The sequence below is a fragment of the Dermacentor albipictus genome, chromosome 2 (genome assembly GCF_038994185.2).
Source record: "Dermacentor albipictus isolate Rhodes 1998 colony chromosome 2, USDA_Dalb.pri_finalv2, whole genome shotgun sequence".
NCBI lineage: Eukaryota > Metazoa > Arthropoda > Arachnida > Ixodida > Ixodidae > Dermacentor > Dermacentor albipictus.
In genome coordinates this window covers 60,879,183-60,898,695 of record NC_091822.1, presented here as the reverse complement: position 1 = coordinate 60,898,695, position 19,513 = coordinate 60,879,183, and the positions used below count along the sequence as shown (strand labels likewise).

At 45.9% G+C, this 19,513-nt stretch overlaps 1 protein-coding gene across 3 annotated transcripts in view; it reads right to left on the bottom strand.

Annotated features, from left to right (window-relative positions):
* Positions 1–19,513, bottom strand: part of LOC135909001 (sphingomyelin phosphodiesterase 4) — a 178,151-nt gene that overhangs the window by 46,668 nt on the left and 111,970 nt on the right. For all 3 annotated transcript variants that reach the window (XM_065440865.2, XM_065440868.1, XM_065440866.2), the window contains exons 11-12: positions 8,259–8,382; positions 5,512–5,551 (exon numbers count right to left, since the gene is read on the bottom strand). In XM_065440865.2, the coding sequence (XP_065296937.1) occupies positions 5,512–5,551; positions 8,259–8,382 (164 nt within the window). The remainder of the gene's footprint in view (positions 1–5,511; positions 5,552–8,258; positions 8,383–19,513) is intronic.

Below are 19,513 nucleotides of genomic sequence, written 5' to 3'. Positions count from 1 at the left end.
GACAAGGCATTCGAAACGTGCGGTGCGCTGACGGATAGCGAAATTGTAGAGATTATTCGGCCCCAGGAAGCGACCCAGGAAAGCGACGATGACGTTGAAGGCGAGCTGCAACCTAAGGCTGCCGATGTAGCTGCGGGCCTTGCTCTCGCGGAGCGCTTCTTTGCCGCTGAAGGTAACGCGGAAGAATCGTTCTGCCACATCTACGGCCTGCAGAACTTGCTTTCAGCAGCGCGATTCGGCAAGAAGAAGCAAAGCAAGATGACCGACTATTTTTCTTAGAGAAAATACTCGATTTCGCCACAAATAAAGTGCTGTTTTTTGTGTTTTGTGCTGAATTGGAAGTTCAATTAATTCTAAGTTTTTTGCGGTCCCCGTGAACTTTGTATTAAGGGGAGACGCGGGTCTTGAAATGTCAAAAAATCGCAAAAAAGTCGAGTTTTGAAAAAGTGCGTTTTCGCTATGTTTATACATTCAAGAATCCCTCCGCGAAATCTAGAACCTAAATTTAATCGGAAAATAATAAAAAAGAACATCTATACGGACCAGGGTGGCTGCGGAATTAGCAAAAAATCGCCAAAAATGTTCGAACTTCGCGCCGTCGCCATTTGCAAACGCGTTGGCCGGCGGGCGCCATTTTGAGCTTGTTTGGAAGCTGCTTTCTTTGTGCGTATTTTGCGCCGGTTCAATATGGCGTAGGTGAGGAGGAACCGACGCTATCGCGTCATTTCTGAAGGATGCGCCCGTGCCGCTGATTGGCCAAAGCGCGCACGCCCCCCGCGCGCCTCGCTCCTATTGGTCTGGCGCCGTTTGAGTGCCGATTCCCGCGTTCCCGACAGGCCGGTCGCTCTCGTGCGCGCTGCGTGTTTGTGTGGTTTCATCGCGCCGCTGTGAACGTTCGGCCGCTCGCTTCTCGACAACGTTCGATAAAGTGTCTTTTTCGGTGCCCGAATGGCTGGAGGACACCGTCGTATGAAGACTACTACGCGTCAAGCGTTCGGCAAGGCGCGAAGGCGGCCGTGGAATGCACGACAGTAGACGGATAAGCCTGTCGTGTACCCGGAGTTGCCGGCTGCTGGTCTGCCTGAAGATTCTGCCGGATCGAGTTCCGAGCTGCAACCCAGTACGTCTAGCATCAACACTTCGTCCACCCACGCCTCGCATGTTGGCGCAGACCGTGTAGATACCGTTTTCTTCACGACCGAAGAAAGAAGCAAGCGCGCAGCGATCGCCGATAAGGCGCCTGGCGTCGCAGTCTGCAACGGAGCGAAAGTTTGAGCTGCTGGGTGTTGACACGAAAGAGGACGTCAGCGACAGCGGAATGGAACTTGCCATCGTGTATTTATCCGTGGTGCAAGACTTTTTTGGACTTATGCCGTGTCCCGTGTGCGCCAAGAAAACGCTGATGCTTCGAAGGACCCCGGCAAGGAGTAGGGGCTCTGTGCCAAGCTTGTACTGGAGTGCTCCACGTGTGGCATGCGCGAAAGGATCGTCGGAGGCTTCACATGTCCAACAAGGATCACACAAACAGAAATGCTTTGATAAACAAGCTTGCAAAGAGGCACAAGCCACCAACAGACTCTGCCTACAGTCCTGAGCTTTTATAGGTATAGGTGTGACCTTTTGCTGAATGCACAATTGTGAGAGTGTGCAAGAGATAATTTTTTTTTTTAATTTGAGTTCTGGAATTTTACGTTCAAAAACCGTGATATGATCCTGGACCAATTTTGACCACTTGGGAAGCGCTACAACACAAGCACAGGAACTTTTTTGCATTTCAGCTCCATTGAAATATGGCGACCACCACTGGGATTTGATTCAAATTTTTTGTTGTAACCATAAACTTTGTGGAAAGGACATATTTTGTTGTGGCCATGAACTCTGCGCAGCCTTATTTGCATAGGGATGTCATTTGTGTGCCTTCTGTACAACAAGGAACTAAAATAGGAATGTGAAGCTCGTGGTGCTAGCTTTCTGGCATTGCTTTCAGTGACTATGCATGATTTTGCAACCAATATCTCAATGTTATTTTTGCAAAATGGCCATATATATGTCATGAACTTGTTGCTGAAAGACAGGGCTACATGGTGGTGCAATTTATATTGCCATATTGTTAGTCCATTAAAAGTTATAGTGAACTAAAAGTTCAAACTCGTTTTTCTCAGCTTCATTTTTTTAAACACCGCACACTGCCTTACGGGGTATCTTCATATGTTCTTTCTAAGTACCAGCAAAAAGTTTGGTATCAATATATTTGTGTCGAATCGATCTAGCCGGTGATGCTATTTATTTATTTCTAAAGTTGCCGGCTAAATTTTAATTGCCACTAAATACAAATGAAAATTAGCAAAGATATTGAAATTATGTTTACATCTGGTATTTTTGCATTTTAATTGCACTGAGAACAATAAAAATAGCATCACCGGCTAGAGCTACTCTCTGGCGTTCTGGCCATATACTTTGTTTTTCCTCTCGACAAAGTTAAGTTTTTGAAAAGTCCCGTAAGAAATTGATGAAATTTCTGTATTAAAAACTTTGTATCATTTGTTCTAATGAAGATATACAAAATCTAATTAGATATTTGCAATCAGCAGAAAAAGCCGAACAATACTGTTAAATATCATCCCGTTCACACTAAAATTAACAAAGTTGGTTTTAAGACCCACATCTCCCCTTAACGGGAGTCGACTGTATTTGCCTCGTGTTAACTTTGAAGATTTAGTAATTCACAATATAAGTCCTCGGCAGCCTATGCCTTACTATACTGCATCAAATCCTCTCGAAATCGGATGCATTTGACCCTGTACCAGCCGTCACTTATCGCACTTGCTGTCAAGCAATAAGCTCAGAATTGGGGGTGGGGCTGCAAAAAAAAAAATTACTGACGATTATGATCCTCCGTAATGCAAAATTACGTGTTTCCATTCCGCGATACATTGACTGGCATGGACAACCACCTGTCTCGTGCAGTATGTTGCAAACAGATTGAAGTAGGGCACGACTGCTTCGCTAATCTGGAGATTGCGAGAGGCAGCGCATGGGTGGCATGTGGGTGCAATTCACAGCTGCCGCCGTAGGCAGACCTCCCAGACGATGTGCCCTACTCTGGCGCCATCGTCACTACACCATGCTTTTCTTCTCACGCTTTCGCCACACCCTCTTCCTCCGTTTTCCTCCTCATGTCTTTCATCCCCCGCTGCGATGGAGAAAGGAAAAACACTATGAGCGAGCGTCACATGATTCCGCTAGCCTCGGCAAGCCAGCCCCCTCTGAAGCCCCCCCTCCTGCTCTCCGGGGCCTTGTGTACGGTGCCTTTTGAGCAGGGATAGGCCCACATTGTTGCCAGACCATTCATGTTTCTTCGATAAGTGGCAACGATTAGTGGCACTTGCTGCCAAAGGCATGGTGGCACGTAGGAAATATAATGCATGGGTTTCTGCTACCGTGGGAATCGTTCCTCACCTCAAATGCACTGCATTTAAATGTGCCATAACCATGATGACATAATTTTTAATGCCTCACTTGTGTTTACCATCGCAGCTAGTCAGTGCTCACCTCGGAACCCGTCCAGAGTATGCCAGTCCGAGCATAGTCTATTGTTTCGTCTAATCAGCTGTTGTGCACTGTAAACACTGGTGCGTATTTTCTTCCTAATTTTTCTTTTACATGTCGCATGTTTGCTCAATAAAACGTTCTGCTGTGCACCTTTTGTTGTGAAAGAAATAAATAGCATTACCCTGCACTCTAAACACCGATGTCACCGCATTTCCTTGATATTTACATGCACTCTTTTGTAAGATTGTGTGGTGCGATGTCGTTACACTGTTGAGACATGCCTATTGAGTTTTTGCTGGTCTGTTGAGAGGCAGAGGGCATTGGGCAGAAAGACAGCGCCGACTGGGACCTGTGGGGCAGAAGTTGCCCCACACGAACCGTTGGTGCGATCATCGTAGGTGCACAGGTGAGCGGCGAGCTTCATAGAACGCTTCCTTCCACCATACGCGTGTAGCGCCTTCAGTTTCTTTGGGTGCATCGTAGCCAACAGCACAACAATCGGCAGACTAAATGCAACCTTGAGGAGCGTTGCGCTTCACCCAATCTCAGCTTCGCGTCTCAGCCGCAGGAAATTTGAAAGCTGTCACGAGCCCTCCAATCATGAGTGATTTACACCTCTCCTGCGCTGCTGCCGCCGCTGGGGGCAGCGGGGGAAAAAAAATCACAAGAATACACAAACAAAACAACACCAAAATGGCGGCGCTCGGGGGAGTGGTGGAGAAATGGCGTTCGCGCCAAGTCGGGGTATTTTGAACACTTGCTCGCTGCTCGAGGGCTGCCGCGACTCGTTATAAACTTTATTTGAAATAGTTTCGCGATGAATGAGATGTTGATATTTACAGAAATGGTAGTTTACAAGACATACACCCGAATATGTGGTTTTCGAAAAATCGAATTTTCGCGATTTTTCTGTTTTCAAAGGCCGCACCTCCCTTAAAGGCGCATGAACCAGATGGTATCACTGTACCGAGGGAGGCCTGAGGTCGTGTTCATTGCACGTCACGTATGAATCGCATCTCGTCATTTGCCTCTGCGTGCCTGTACAGCGTAGCAACATGGCAGCGCCCTTGTGGTTACCAATTACAATGCATGGGTGCTATGAAGAGCTTTTCCTCTAGAGTTGAATATACATTTCAACTCTACATGTGCGGCAGTGAGGAAGACCAGCATTGCTCGACGGCGCATTCGACATGGGAATTTTAACTGGTGCGTCAAAGGAGTGCCGAACCTGGCGAAAAGCAATATGTTCGGTGCTCAACGGTCGGTATTTTGGTTTTTGAGACTAATCTAGTTTGTGCTATCTACTGGCAGAACAATTTGATGTTGTTAAAGCAAGGTTTTAAATACACAGATACCTATAGCGATTTCAAGGGCAATTGCATTTACTGCATTACATACATTGTTTTGTTATATCCAGTTTCGCTTCAGTGAGGCTCAACTGTAGTTGTATGAGTTGTGTAAAAATAGCTGGCACACTTTACCTATAAGCAGATTTTGGCAACTAACAGTTCGCCGATATTGCGCTTGCTTGTTTTTCCTTGGTACAAGTACGATAATTTTAGCTAGCATTTCTGGCTGTTCCATTCTTCACCACTGCTACAACTTGGCAATATGATGAGGCATACGCATCTTGTGGTCAGCCAATAACTGTGGCTCTATAAAGACTGGGTTGACGATTTGCCACAACTACATGTTAGTACATCTTAAACAGGCACATATTAGACATAAAAACTGTTTACAACGCAAACACATGCAACCACAAAGTAAGGGAAAAACACATGTGGTTGCATGTGTTTGCCCAGAAAGAAGTTTTAATGAGGCACATAATAACGAGGTTCTACTGTATCTCTCTCTTTCACGCATTCCTGATCTTGCAAAACTCCTGAAGTTGATAAGTCAAATGATAATTTGAAGGAGGAGGAGAGAAAGATATAATGATTAACATGGAGCTCATCTCACCTTCCGTGATCATCGTGAACAGGTTAGGCTGAAAAAAGACCTGCAAGACAAGTGAAGGAACAGTTTGCATGATGCACGGAGAGACAACATAAGAGAAAAGTGGTAAAAGACAAAGAAAACTGAACTTGAAATAACGGCATCCGTTTCAAAAGAAAAAGAAAGACATGACAGTCCATATTTTGACATTATATATATATATATATATATATTCTTTTTTTTTTCTTAGTGTAATGTCTACCCAGTCAAATCATGAATGAAGATGTGCTGAATCACTAGCATGAAATAAAGAGGCTTTCAAAAACGAGGCACTAGTTTCTGAAACTGTTGAATGTCAAGGTAACAGGAATAGCATATGCTGTCCTGAAAGCAGCAAAGAAATCTTCTCTTGAGGTTCTTGAAATGCATTGCCGTGGTTATAAACAGCAGCAGCCGATAGATTAAAAAAAAAATTATGGTGTTTTACATGCCAAAACCACAATCTGATTATGAGGCACGCTGCGATGGAGGACTCCAGATTAATTTTGACCAATTGGGGTCCTTTAACATGCACCTAAGTACACGAGTGTTTTCTCATTTTGCCTCCATCGAGATGCAGCCGCCGTGGCCGGGATTTGAACCCGCAAGCTCGTGCTTAGCAGCGTAACACCAAAGCCACTAAGCAACCATAGCGGGCAGTCAATAGATGTTACCAGCAATGTTGTGGTCCATAGAAAGCAATACAAGACTGCCTCAAGATTAACAACAGTGAATATTAAAGGTGTGCTGGCACAAAAATTCCAACTCGCAATAACTGGTAGTTTACATTGCTGCGAGCTCATAGGCATGATCTGTAAAGTACTAACAGCAAATGCCACTCAGAACAGATTTTAATTTTGAAGTTTATGTGAGCAGCAAATCAGAAAGTGCAACATCCATCAATGTAGTCATCAGCATAGGCACTATTTCTAAACAATGTTAGGTCACGCGTTTCGCCGACTGATTTCGGTGACGTGTGATGTCATTGGCTTGCCTCGCTGTTCAGAGATCTTTCAGCATGGTTTGCACTGGGCGTCCTAGACTGACAGCACACTGAACGTACGTATGTGCGTCCATGAAGCATACTTATAAACTTCATACTATTTACGGATTGCCAGATTACTGGTGCCATGGCCTGCAGTAGCAAAGGTGGTGGCAACATCATGTGACAATTTCCTCAACTACAATGCATTTGATTTTTCTTTTTTCGCGTCGGTGTTATTGTTGAAGAAAACGATCATAAAAGTATGTACAATAAGAATTACGTCATTACAAATGCTTTACATAGCAGTTAGAATATGTAAGTTGCAATATAGCAGAGTTTTGTTAATTTGATTTTATCTGAAGGTCCAAGCTGGCACCCATACCCATTCGTATGGACCCAAATATTCGTTATTTCTATCCTAAAATTGGCCTTTGCCAGATGATTCGAACTTGACCAGTCAGAATGCACGCGCCTGACCCCTACAGGGACCCTGATAGCAATCCCTTTAGTGGCAGCGTCTGTCTCGGTGGAGCTTAAGGGACAGTGAATGAGTTCAACACATGACATCTCTCGCCGAAAACGCCTATTTTAGGCCCAACCTAGGAAAATTTTCAGGAAGTAACCGTAGCTCACCATATCTGATTATGGTATTTACCTGATTTTATTGCGCACTTTGTTTATTTTCGAAGAAAATTTGTTGATAAATTGCCTGCGCGGCGCAACTGGATACAAAGGCGAAACCATCTTCATGGCATTTGTATCCTTCACCGCATAACACTACTGTACCATGGCGAAGCTCACTAACAACCATGGGGCGAAGGTGCCTTTAGGAAACCGGCTGCCGTTGTGTGACCCTTGCCCATTACTTTTTTTTTTTGCTTAGGGATAGGGTGTACATTAGTTACTGCTTTGTTAAGGAGCTTTAAGGTCATTTATACATTAGTTTTCTGCTTTGCACACATAAAAAGTGGGTACGCATTTGATTTGTGGGCATTTTAAACTCGAGCAAATACAGCCAAATGAATCGGCAGTGTTTAGGCGTCTTTCTGCATCTTGTTTAATACGAGCCACTGGATAATTTGATTAATTTTGTTGGTCCCATCAGGGCCAAATTAATCAAAGTTGACTGTACTGCTAAAGACAGTAATGTTAAAAGAGGGTTATACAGTATAACATGGTTATACAGTAGAACCTCATTTTAGGAGACCATGGAAAAATAATGCGTCATCCGGGAAAACTTAACGTCCAATAACAATTTTGCAAGGCAGATATGCAAACGGGACTGACATTTCAGAGCATAAGAGCCAGGAAAACTTAACGAACAGGAACATCCCAATGAGGTTTTACTGTAACAATTATCAGCTACAGCAATGGAATCTTCTTTGCACTTGAATATTCCTATGAGTGAATTCAATTGTGCTCTTATCTAATCTCTAATGCGGAGCCGGTAAAACCTTACACGAGAAAGAAAAATGTCTAATGGCTGGCTTAAGAAATCTGCAGCAAACAATGTGTAGCGTAGTCGAGCGCAGTGTATGCAAGGTAAGTTATAACCATTCATAACCGTGCCTAAAGGCGAAAATTCGAGACTCCTATGCAGGCTGCGCCTCTGATTAATGCAGAGCATTGTGCCACAACACGCTGACCGTCACCCTATGAAAACAGCTGTGAAACTCTCTTTAACAGTTGCGCTGCAAAAGGAGGGAGTCACGGAAACCCGTAGGAAGCAGTAGTGACTGCGTCGTACCTTGGTGACACGGTAGAGCATGTACGCACTGTGGCGGCTTGCCAGCTCCATGCGGCAGAAGCGTTGCAACAGCACGCTCAGCAGCTCCGTGTAGAAGAGCAGGTGCTCCTGCACAAATGGCTGCCTGCATTGTAAAGGGGGACGAGGTTACGACCCTTGCAGTCACAAACCTATCACTATACCATCACTGACTCACTCACTCGCCTACCAATTCACTGATGGGGTTTAATATTTCGAAGCAAGACAGAGGCTATGAAAAACACTTTACGGAAAGTTTGGGAATGCCATATTTTTCTGCATATAAATCGACTAAAAACTTAGAGTTACATGCAGGATCTCCTGTGCGAGTTAAATTATGCGCAAGCATTTGATACTACAGTTAAACCTGGATTCAATGAAATATTTTCATTCCCCAATGCCACTCCCACATAAGCTTGTGTATTTCTTACCACTACATAATGAAGGGATTGTGGCAACTGACCTTGTTGCAACGAATTTTCTACATGTATCATTTATTACTGTGAGCAGTAGCTCCACAGAAAACTAGGGTAAATACACTAAAACATCGTTTCTACACACATCATATTCAAGAAATTTTAAGGTTTATGAATTTATTTTAAATCCCTGCCAAAATAGCTATATCTTTAATGTAAAAAATCTTCAGTACTACAAATTTCAGATTACCAAATATTTTAGAATAATGTACGTAATTTAATCCAGCAATCACCAAGGTGCTTCGTTATTACGAAGTTTCGTTCAAGTGTCGGTACCAAATCCCTGAGGCTTACATTTATCATCATCGTTCGCAGCAGCAGCTATGCACTGGGAAACCCATTTGAATGGGTACTGCCCCAGCAGCATCGGTATCCACGCGAGCGTCGCATATGGTCGCGTACTGCGTCGTGGGCCTAGTGCATCTACGTTGATAGCTATCAGTAGGAGCTGCAATGTTATCGGCACTGTGATTGTGTTCTGTGTTAGCTTTGCTGACAATGAGTTCTCCTGGCCCCCACATTAAAAAGAAGCAAAGCCAGTTTTCGCTCAAAGGAAAAGTGGACGTTCTGATGCAGCTGAATGCTGGAAAAAAGCAAGTCGACCTGTGTAGGGAGCATAATATCGCACCATCAACAATGGCAAGGATGCTCAAGGATCGGGACGGGCGGACGGATGGATGAACGGACAGACGGACGGACGGACAGACAGACAGAGACAGACAGAGACTGACAGACAGAGACAGACAGACAAAAGAACTTTATTGAAGTCCTGAGAAGTGCCACCCTTAAAGCAGCACCACGGGATCGAGACAAGAACATAAAATTACATTGAGAGTAACAGCTACAGGGTGTCTACCAAGTTGAGATTTCCAAATTCCCTGAGTTTTCCAGGTTTTCCCTGAGTGCTTTTGAAAAATTCCCTGAGTGATGCAGAACTATGTTTTATGTCAAGATGCACTGAAACCATATCGCCCTATGCTGTCACTCTCTAGTAAGCATATGAAAAAAATTTGAAAAAAAAAACGACTTAATCCAATTTGAATACTAACCCTTTGAGGGTCGAATTATTTTGAAAAAAACTTTCCCGGGTGGTCAAATTATTTTATTGCGGATATTGAATGTACAAGATGTATAAAGTCGGGAATAAATAGTAAAAAAAATTAGGGAACAGTATTTTGGTGTCGGCATCACTCAGAACTGCAATATGTTCAATAGTATTTTAGAGTGTGGTACTCCTTGAAACACGAGCCTCCGCGCAGCCGCAGAGAGCGACAATACCTCATGAGCGGCGGTGATAAACGAGCTAAGAGCCGTGCCAATCAAGATAGAAATCAACTTCCGCCGCCCCTGCGATAGCGTGCCGACAAAGATAAAAATCACGTTTCGCGCGCCTCCGTTGCGGCGGAACCGAAACCGCGAAAGCGCGTTGCCGCTGAGAGCGAGAATACCTCGCGAGCGGCGGTTATAAACAAGCTAAGAGCAGCGCCAATCAAGATAGAAATCAACTTCCACAGCATTTGCAAGAGTGCCGACAAAGAGAAAAATGACGTTTCGCGCGCCTCCGTTGCGATCACGCGGCGAAACCGAAACCGCAAAAGGGGTGTGGCCGCAGTCTGCGCGACGCGCTGAAGCTTGAAGTCAGTTCTGTTTATCTCCCCAAGAAGGTAGCACACATTTCAAACGCTTCTTGTAAGACCTAAGAGGTGGCAGCACCTCCCAGTAAGCATGCATCGTCATTATGGCGCGAAATTTCAAATGGAGGGTCGAAACCGTACCCGTACGGCGAAGACCTTGCGGGACAGAAAACCGCCGCCGTACATGTACGGCAAAAACCTTCAAAGGGCTAAGGAGTAGTGTTTATGTTATTCAAAAAAATATAAGGGAGGGGTTATTAAAATGCACAGCAAATAAAATGTCTCCGAAAAATTTTTCAAATCGAGTTGGACATTCTCTAGCACAAATAAAAAGGAGATGCATACAGAAGCAAATATTTTCGAATGTGAGGTATTTCTATGAACTGATAGCATGCTCAGTGTCATGCAACTGTCCCGACATACTCTCAGTTCGCACAAGACGCCTCAGTGTTGTGTTTCACTGCTTTAAAGAGTTTATATTGGTTTGGATGAGGGACACCTGCATCTCAGCATCAGCCAACAATTTGTTTTTTGAGCGCAGGCTCCTTCAAAGAAGTGGTCGTTCATTCCTCAGTGCGTCGATCCTTTCTGTTCTCGTCCTCCTTTCGCCGCGCGTTCGCCCCACGGACCATTTGAAGAATACTCTTGGTCAATTTACAGTCAACGTCCAATTTTTCAGACCCCCTAGGGGCCGCGAAAACTTCCGAAAAATCAGGCAGTCCGAAAAAATAAATTCATGTCTTTTACTGCCCTTAAGGGCTAAAATCGACACATGTACGTCTAAAAAAGCTCTGAATGCCTGTCAGTGCACTTATTAGGCATATCGGTGCTCCTACTGTGACAGGTGAGGGCGAGTGCACATGTGTAAAATTAAGAAATACATACAGTGTCCCGCGACAATTGCCCCTTCCTACGCTTGTACGCTTCACCGCGTGACACGACTGTAATGAGGCGAAGCAGACTTTCGGGAAAGAGCATAATGCAATGCGCCGTGCTTTCCGAGCTTCGAAGACAAAATTATTGCTGTCAGCGGAGAAATGAAGAAACACGTCACCGAACGACAAGAAGCTTAACAGCGAACGTCGAAGCAGCTAGGCCTACCGTTGCCGCAGTGGTGGCCACGGCTGCCAGCGCATCTGCGTGCGAGAGCACCGGTTCAAGGCGGCGAGGTAATCAGAATAGCAGCGGTGGTGGTTTTCATTAATGCCGTCTCGGACCTGAGATCACGCAAAACGTTTAGAAAATCGGACGGCGAAGAGTTCTTGCGTCTGAATTTTCAGACGTTATGATACATTGACTCTTTGCGGTACGTGGTGGTGCCGCCAAGCCGTCCGAGTTATCGGGAATCCGGAAAGTCGGTCGTTGACTGTACACTGGCAACTCCTCCAGCCGACGACGATTCGTTACGAGTCCTGTCTGTTTCTCGAGCCAGCATTACCGCGACTTTTGACCCTCTAAAAAAATTACAGCTAATTTTCCCTGATAGAAGCACAAATTCCCTGAGTTTTCCCTGAGTTTCTCCAGACTACTCAAAATCCCTGAGAATTCCCGGTTTTCCCGGTTTTCCCGGTTGGTAGGCACCCTGAGCTAGCTCCCTCAAGAAAACACTTGCCGCTCCGCAACAACCAGAACGTTGACAAAACCGTCCTCATGTGGTTTAAGGATGCCAGACAACACAATGTGCCCTTGTCAGGCCCTATTATTCAAGAAAAGGTGCGACAATTCGTGGTCGCCTCGGACATCTCCAGTTTCGACACACGTGCCGGATGGCTCTATTGTTTCCGGCAAGAGAATGCCATTGCGTGGCAGGTTGCTTGTGGCAAAGAAAAGGCAGCAAATGCCGAGAGTGCAGTTGCCTGGCGGAACGAGTGTTTTCAAGAGATCAAGTCTTTCTCTGAAGACCTTTTCTACTCTAACGAAACGGCATGCTGATGATATCTTGCTTCCTCACTACGACGTGCCCCTCGTTTGTGATGCATTGCCCGGACGTCCTTGTCCGTTCTCTGCCCATACCACTGGGCCGTGTTTGATTCTCTGCATTCGTCGGCTCATCCTGGCATTCGTGCAACACAGCAACTCGTCACTTCTCATTATGTGCGACCCAGTATCAACGTAGATGTTCGTCGGTGGTCGCGCGTGTGCCTCAACTGACAAAAGTCTAAAGTGCATTGGAGTGATGTATGGAGTGATGTATGGAGTGACGTATGGAATGCGTACTGGAGTGATGCAGGCAGCACTTGTTCACACATGGCCCTTCCTCGTGCGACGACCTTATTGCTGGTTTGGCTACCATCTCCGACCAGTCAGCATTGCTTGCTACAATGAAAACGTTCATTCAGGAGGAAGTTGCACGCCAGCTCTCCTTCATATCCTTCGCTCAGCTGCTACATTTCTAACAGCCTGCATCAAATTTTATGCCTCCGCTCGGTTGCATGACTGAGCAGGAAATCGTTGAGGTCTTGCCATACCAGAGTCAACATCTTCTTGAGGCTGCACCACTTAGCTACCCTGATGTCGTTGCGCCGCCCCAACAGGTCCTGGTGGTTGCACCACTCAGTTACGCTGAAGTCGTCGCAAGGACCCAGCCACTCTCTTCAAGTATGGCTCTCCATTCTGCCGAAGTCGTACCTAGATTCTGACTACTCTCCACCGTGCAACCATGTCAGCAGCTGCCTCGTGCAACGCGTCCTGTGACATGGGAAGCCGGTGGCGTACACTTGACAAACGGCCACTATGCTTTGCGTGCAGCTACACCAGTCACATTGCACATTTTTGTAATCGTGTGCAGCCGCCTAGCACCGCACCACCCGTGACAAGTCAGTCCAACCGTCCATATTACGGCCCCCTCTAGGCTATGTCGCCGACCTTGCGCCCAACCACAACTACCCACCATTCACGTTCTCCAAGCCATCACTCACCGTCGCCGATGCAACCTCGCCCCATAACTTGGGATGAGGAAGGCTAATTGTCGCAGTCAAAAAGGCAAGGGCTGCGACAATGTCAAAATGTGAAAGTCCTCACCGCAGTCCCTCGAACGTAATAAAAGTATTTGTTGACGGTGTTCACCCATCTGCAGGCGTGGACACTGGAGCTGCCGTGTGTGTTATGAACGCTAAGCTTTGCTGCTTACTTCAGAAAGTCATGATGCCCCTTTCTGGACTGTCCCTTCACACAGCCAGTACTCAGCATGTTCATCCCTTGACGGCTTGCACTGCTCATGTAGTCATTGCCAACGTTCTATACACCGTAGAATTCACCATCCTTTCCTCGTGCTTTCATGGTGTTATCCTCTGCTGGGATATTCTCTCGCACCGCTGTTAAATTTGCCGCTCACTGACAATTCTTCACTTTCGAGGAAAATACTTGTCGAAGCCAACACTCGCATTCCTCCAAATACCTCAACGGTCGTGCCTACATCCTGCAGTGGAATCTCAGATGCTGTGGCACTACTGTCTCCACCTGACCGCTCTCTCACTCGAAAAGGTCTGCTGCTGCCTTTTGCGACAGTGGACATCACACAGGGCTACAGCACCATTTTCGTTTGCAACCCGTTCCCATACCCTGCGTAGCTGCTCCGAAGGGAATGTCTTGGGAATATAGAAGCGATCAAAGACGTTCAAGTTATGGACATGCCCTATGACAATTATTGTGCTGGTTACACGGCGCTCAGAACTGTTTCTGTGTGTGACCTATCGCCCAGTGATGTCTTCAGTTCTTCTATTGCCGATGCCTTTACACCAGTCCAGCGGCCTCAGCTTTTGTGCTGCCAATCAGAGAACCGCACAATACCGCCACCACTGGCTTCTCACCCTTTTTCTTATTGCACAGCCGGCCCCTGTCGCACACAATTGACACAATCCTTCTTTACAAGCTGGATGCATCTGAGTGTGCGCCTATTTCTGCCAAAGTCAGACATGCCGAAGAGCGTCGTGATCTTGTGCGGGCCTTTACATCAAATGACCAAGAGCGCCAGAAGAGCGTTCATGGTGACACCTCTTCTGCGCCCACGTTCCACCCCGGAGCGCTTGTGTGGCTCCAGTCCCTTCCACTGCACCTGGTTGCACTCGTCGAAACTACTGCTCAAGTATGGAGGACTACTGCGTCGTCAAACACACACCTCCGGTCAACTACTTGATCAAGCCCATTGAACTGTATTCAGACATGCGCCGTCATGGACGAGACATTTTCAACGTCAACCGCCTCAAGACCTACTATGACTCACTCACAGTGACAAAACAAGCTGTCAGGTCACCGGGTGGCTCCCTTTTCGTTTTCGGGGGTAACTGTATAGAAGGTTTGGAACAATACGAAGGGTCGTCCTCTCCAGCACTTTCTAGTGGGTCGCCCTCTTCAGCGCTTTTGTTTGTGAATGCCGCTCGTGCTGAGAATCCGTGCCCTGCACTAATGGTTGGTCCTATACGCTGGTGGCTAATAAACGACTCTGCAAAATAAATAAATTGCCAATTTTTCCTTAAGATGTGGCTTCACAGTAGTGTGGTGTGCGCTAATGTGAAGCTGTGCGAGTTACGGTTAGGTAGATGCCGCTTTAGCAGCTGCAGACCATGAATGACACATTTTTAAGGCGAATTTATAGTCTGATGTTCTCCACCCGTGGGCCAATGTTGCTTGCCGCCAATCACACTACACGACTTACGCTGCGCCAACCAAAATGCCATCCCTGCTATATTTCAATGTGTGCGCCGTCGGCTGCTCTTTTGGGAGCATGTGAAGACCTATCCCCCACCCACACACTGCTTTGAATTGCTGTCTAAGACCGTCAGTGGTGTGGGCACCTTTTTTCTTCGAGCAATGCATTGTGCATCAGTGCAATTGGTGCAACCAACGCGCGGGAGGAGCAAGAGCCATCTCGACGTCGGGCACGTCGGAGCACATTGGCCATGCCTGGTTAAGCTGGCTGCACCAGTGCATTGAACTATAGAAGACTATGTTCTCGCCAACGTGAGGTAGCGCTTGTGTGTGTGCTCACGCTATGTTGAACTATATACGCGACTCCACAGCTAATCAGCATAGTGTATACTTCGTTATTATGAGCTCTCCATAGGCCGCTGTGATTCCATTTGGATGGTAAGAGCTGGTTCTTACGTAGTCTAGCTCCTTCACAGCACCTAGGTGTAGTCCGCACATTTCTCTTTCGCAATGCAAACATGTGCAGAAGTGTCAAGCAAAGGTGGCGAAGTCCTGCGTGTCTGCACCCTAGACAAAATGCAACTATGTGAGAGCGATAGTGAATGTGGCACCAACGAACTAGAACTCAAATCACGATGAGCTGTGCTCAACAGCCATTCTTTCCAGCGCAGCAGAAGTTGAACATTATGAGCAAAACATAAGAGAGGGGAAAACAGAGCCGCTGGACAAAGATACGAAGTGGAAGAGTCCTGAATTTGCGAATGGAGACTGTTTTTGCAAAAATGTGTGTTGTTGTACACAGTTAGTTTTGCAAGTTAGACACGCGAATGTTTTATTTTATTTTTTTCGAGCTGTTGCAATTGTGGGTGCGGATTATGTGTGGTAGTGGCTTATATGCGGAAAATACGGTATTTGTAACTCTCTGGACTTCATTAACCCTTTGAGGGTCAATGATGTAAATATATGGCACCGCGAAGAAGTCCCAAATGGTCGATGCCACGTATTTGCAGTGCAGTCTGTATGTTGGGAAAACGGGCCAATTTTTCAACTTTATGTTGCCCAGCTAGTGCTGCCACTCTGTGTGGACCCCACAATGAGCTTCTTGTGCACCCTGCAGTCTCTTGGTTTACATTCCACGACTTTACGCTGGCATTTCACCAACTGCTGGCTCACCTACAATTGCACGGCGGTTAGTTTCGGTTTCGTATTGTGGGAAGTTTCCGTTTGTTGCACTCGTAAAAACTGATGTCTATCTGGTTTCAAATCTCTCAAAAGGTCACCACTACATGGTCGTTCAGTTATTGATCACACACAGGGGTACAATTACATCTGTTCACAGGTGGGCTCTGGTGCATACAGTCGAATCTTGATAATTAGAACTCGAAGGGGCCCAAAAGTTAGTTTGAATTAAGGGGAGACATGACTCTTTGCGGCGAAAAAATCGATTTTTTGAAAATGAAATTTTCTATATCTACGGCTAATATTCCTTTAATTCACCAAGTTTCGAATCTCGGGGAAGAGTATTTCGTCCGCAATATCAATTTATAACATCACTGTGAGCTGAATTCCGCGCAAAAACAGCCCTTTCTATCGCGGTGCGAAGCTCTTTTTCTACGCGCACGATCGCAGCCATCTTGGTCTCGTTGGAAAGAGGAGCCTTCCTTCTTTGATTTCCCGGCAAAAGTGACTCCGTCGGTACGCCAGTGACGTTGAAATCGGGGGAGGAAAAAAGCCCGAACGCGCGATCCGATTCGTTCACTAGCGCACGTGACCAAAAACGCATGCTGTGGTTGGCTGCGCGACATTCCCATCGTCTGCTCCACTCCGCAGGCGACGCGACTGCGCGTCTCGTAGGTTTGTTGGCACATGCCCAACGATGTCCGATCCCCTGGGAAAGTTCGCCATGAGGCACAAGTTCGGCAAAAAGAATAAGCGGATCAGCTTATAACGTTCAAAAGCGTACCATTCCTTCTGAAAGCATCGAGAGTAGCTCGCCGCCAACCGCAAATGATGCCGAAACCGCGGACGATGCCAAAGTAGGCCTAGCCAGCTCACAAATGAGTGAAATCGTTACGGACAGCGGCTGCGTTCGGCATGACACTGCAATGTTGCAGCGTGCGGACTTGTTGCAGAGGGAGATGAATGCTCAAAAAAACTTCGAGTTCTTGCGTCAACGCCAGCAACAAAGCGGGTGTTGGATTTGCTCACTCGCGCTGACGGCGTTGCAGCTGCGCCAGTCGACGGCGAGGCAGGCTTCGCTTTCCTCAGTAGGACTCCGGGAACGGACTGATGTCAAGTCCAAGGTGTGCGGTGGCAGCGTCGCAGTAGGCAAAAGCGAACGGTAATCTGGCCTCGCCATAAAGATCGTTATCACGTGCGCGTGTTGCGGCGATATCGCGTCGGCATGGAGCTCGACCCGCGTGAACACCCTTGCAGCGCGCGTGATGCAAGCCACTGGGAATCGGCGAACGGCGCTAAACGATGTTTTTGCCGCATTTGGGTGGCCGTAGTCAGAGCGACTACGTTCCTGGTAGCTTATAGCCACTTTCACTGCAAAATAATGCAAAATAATTTCTGTACTTTTGATTAAAAGTGAATGTATTCCTTTTTACTCGTTCTCAAAACACCGACTTTTCACTTGTACACAATGTAGGGTCAGATTTTGGAATTTATTCAAAATTTTTCAATTCTGCTTTAGATCAGACAGTAGGGTAGCCACAATTCGAACAGTAAAGATTGAATTGCTATAAAATTACTAATATTTGATATATCAAAATAGTATTCCTACCATTATGTTCCTTATGTTTTCTAGTACCCAGGCATGTGCCAATACGAATTTCGTAGCGCATTTTTTCCTCTATTGGGTCTGCAAATTATGAACAATGAATTTCATTTATCTTCAGAACTAAATGGCCTATTGGAAAAATAATTACGTATTTGAAATCAGCACATAAGTCTTAACAAGAATGGAAAGTTTCATGAATATTGATGGAAAAGATCAGGAACATTATTTGAATTACAGTGTCCCCCCTTAAAGAAGCGAAAGTTTCATTCTTGCCTGGTTGGACCCCTGTATCATCCTTGATCAATTTAGTATTCAAGCATTTGCCGTAATCACCATGAACATGTCCTGAAATGTTTTTCCTCGTTTTCTCAAAACGACATTTTTGATGGTAGTGTAGTTTTGGAGTGACGATATCTCTGGTTCTACTCATCTTATTGGAATAATTATTTTTTCGTCTGAAAGGTTGACATATTGGGAGTGCAGTGGGGCTAAAATGTGAACAAATATTATTACAGAAATTTTGAAAAAGTAATAATTTCTCCAGGGTTTCACTAATGCCTTCTGCTTAGAAAAGTTTGACATGCTGTAACTTCGGCATAAATCAGTTTAGAACAATCATTCTTGTAGCACTGCAACCTCTGATCATTCAACATCATTTTGATGTGCCAGTCTCCTTCATTAACAGCCAGCATTGTAGAGAGAACTTGCCTTCAAATCAGTCCATACAAAAAAACATGAATTGCTTATATTTTGAAAAGTACTTGTTGCATGGGAAAACCAATTGAATATTTGAAATCAGCATGTCAAAATACATAAGTGATGGAAGTTTTATCAAATTGTGGCCACAAATAAAAAATGAAAATTCAAGTGGGGTGTCCCCCCTTAAAGGAAGTTTAAATTAAAGGAAGCTAACGGAATAGAGGACTTGCCTGCAGTGGGGCATGTTCACTGAGCTAACACACGAGTGGGAAGTTGCAAAAGATTTATTCACACACACTCATAAATTACAGTGAATGCCTGATTTTTCGGACTCCCCTAGGGGCCGCGAAAATGTTCGAAAAATCAAGCGGTCCGAAAAAAATGAATACACGCCTTTTACTGCCCCCAAGGGCCCAATCGCCACAGGAATGTCCAAAATAGCTTTAAAGACCTGCCAGTACACTTATTAGGCATATTGGTGCTCATACTGTGATAGGAGATGGCGGGCGCACGCGTGTATGATTAAAGGAAACGCACGATCTCCCATGAAAATTGTCCCTCCTAACTTTTGTTATGCTTCACTGCGTCACACAGTTGGACTGGGGCAAAGTCAATTTTCGGGAACCAGCATTACGCAACGCGCCATGCTTTCCACGCTCCAAAGTCAATGGCGAGGATTACAAAGGCGGAGTCCGCGCAACTGCTAAGGGCAGTGAATTTTTTCAATGAAGCACACGGCACCAAGCTGCAGGAAGCTTGTTAGGGAAGGTCGAAGTAACTAGGCCTAGAGTTCCTGCGTTGTGGCTACGGCTGCCTGCAGATCTGCGTGCAAGAGCATCGGCTCGAGGCAGCATGATAACCAAAATGGCGGTGGCTTCGATTAATGCAGTTTCGGGCCTGCAGTCATGGCAAAAAGTCAGGAAAATCAGACAGCAAAGGTTCTTTTGCATTTGAAATTTCAGACGTTCTCAAACTTGACTCTATGGGGTACATGGT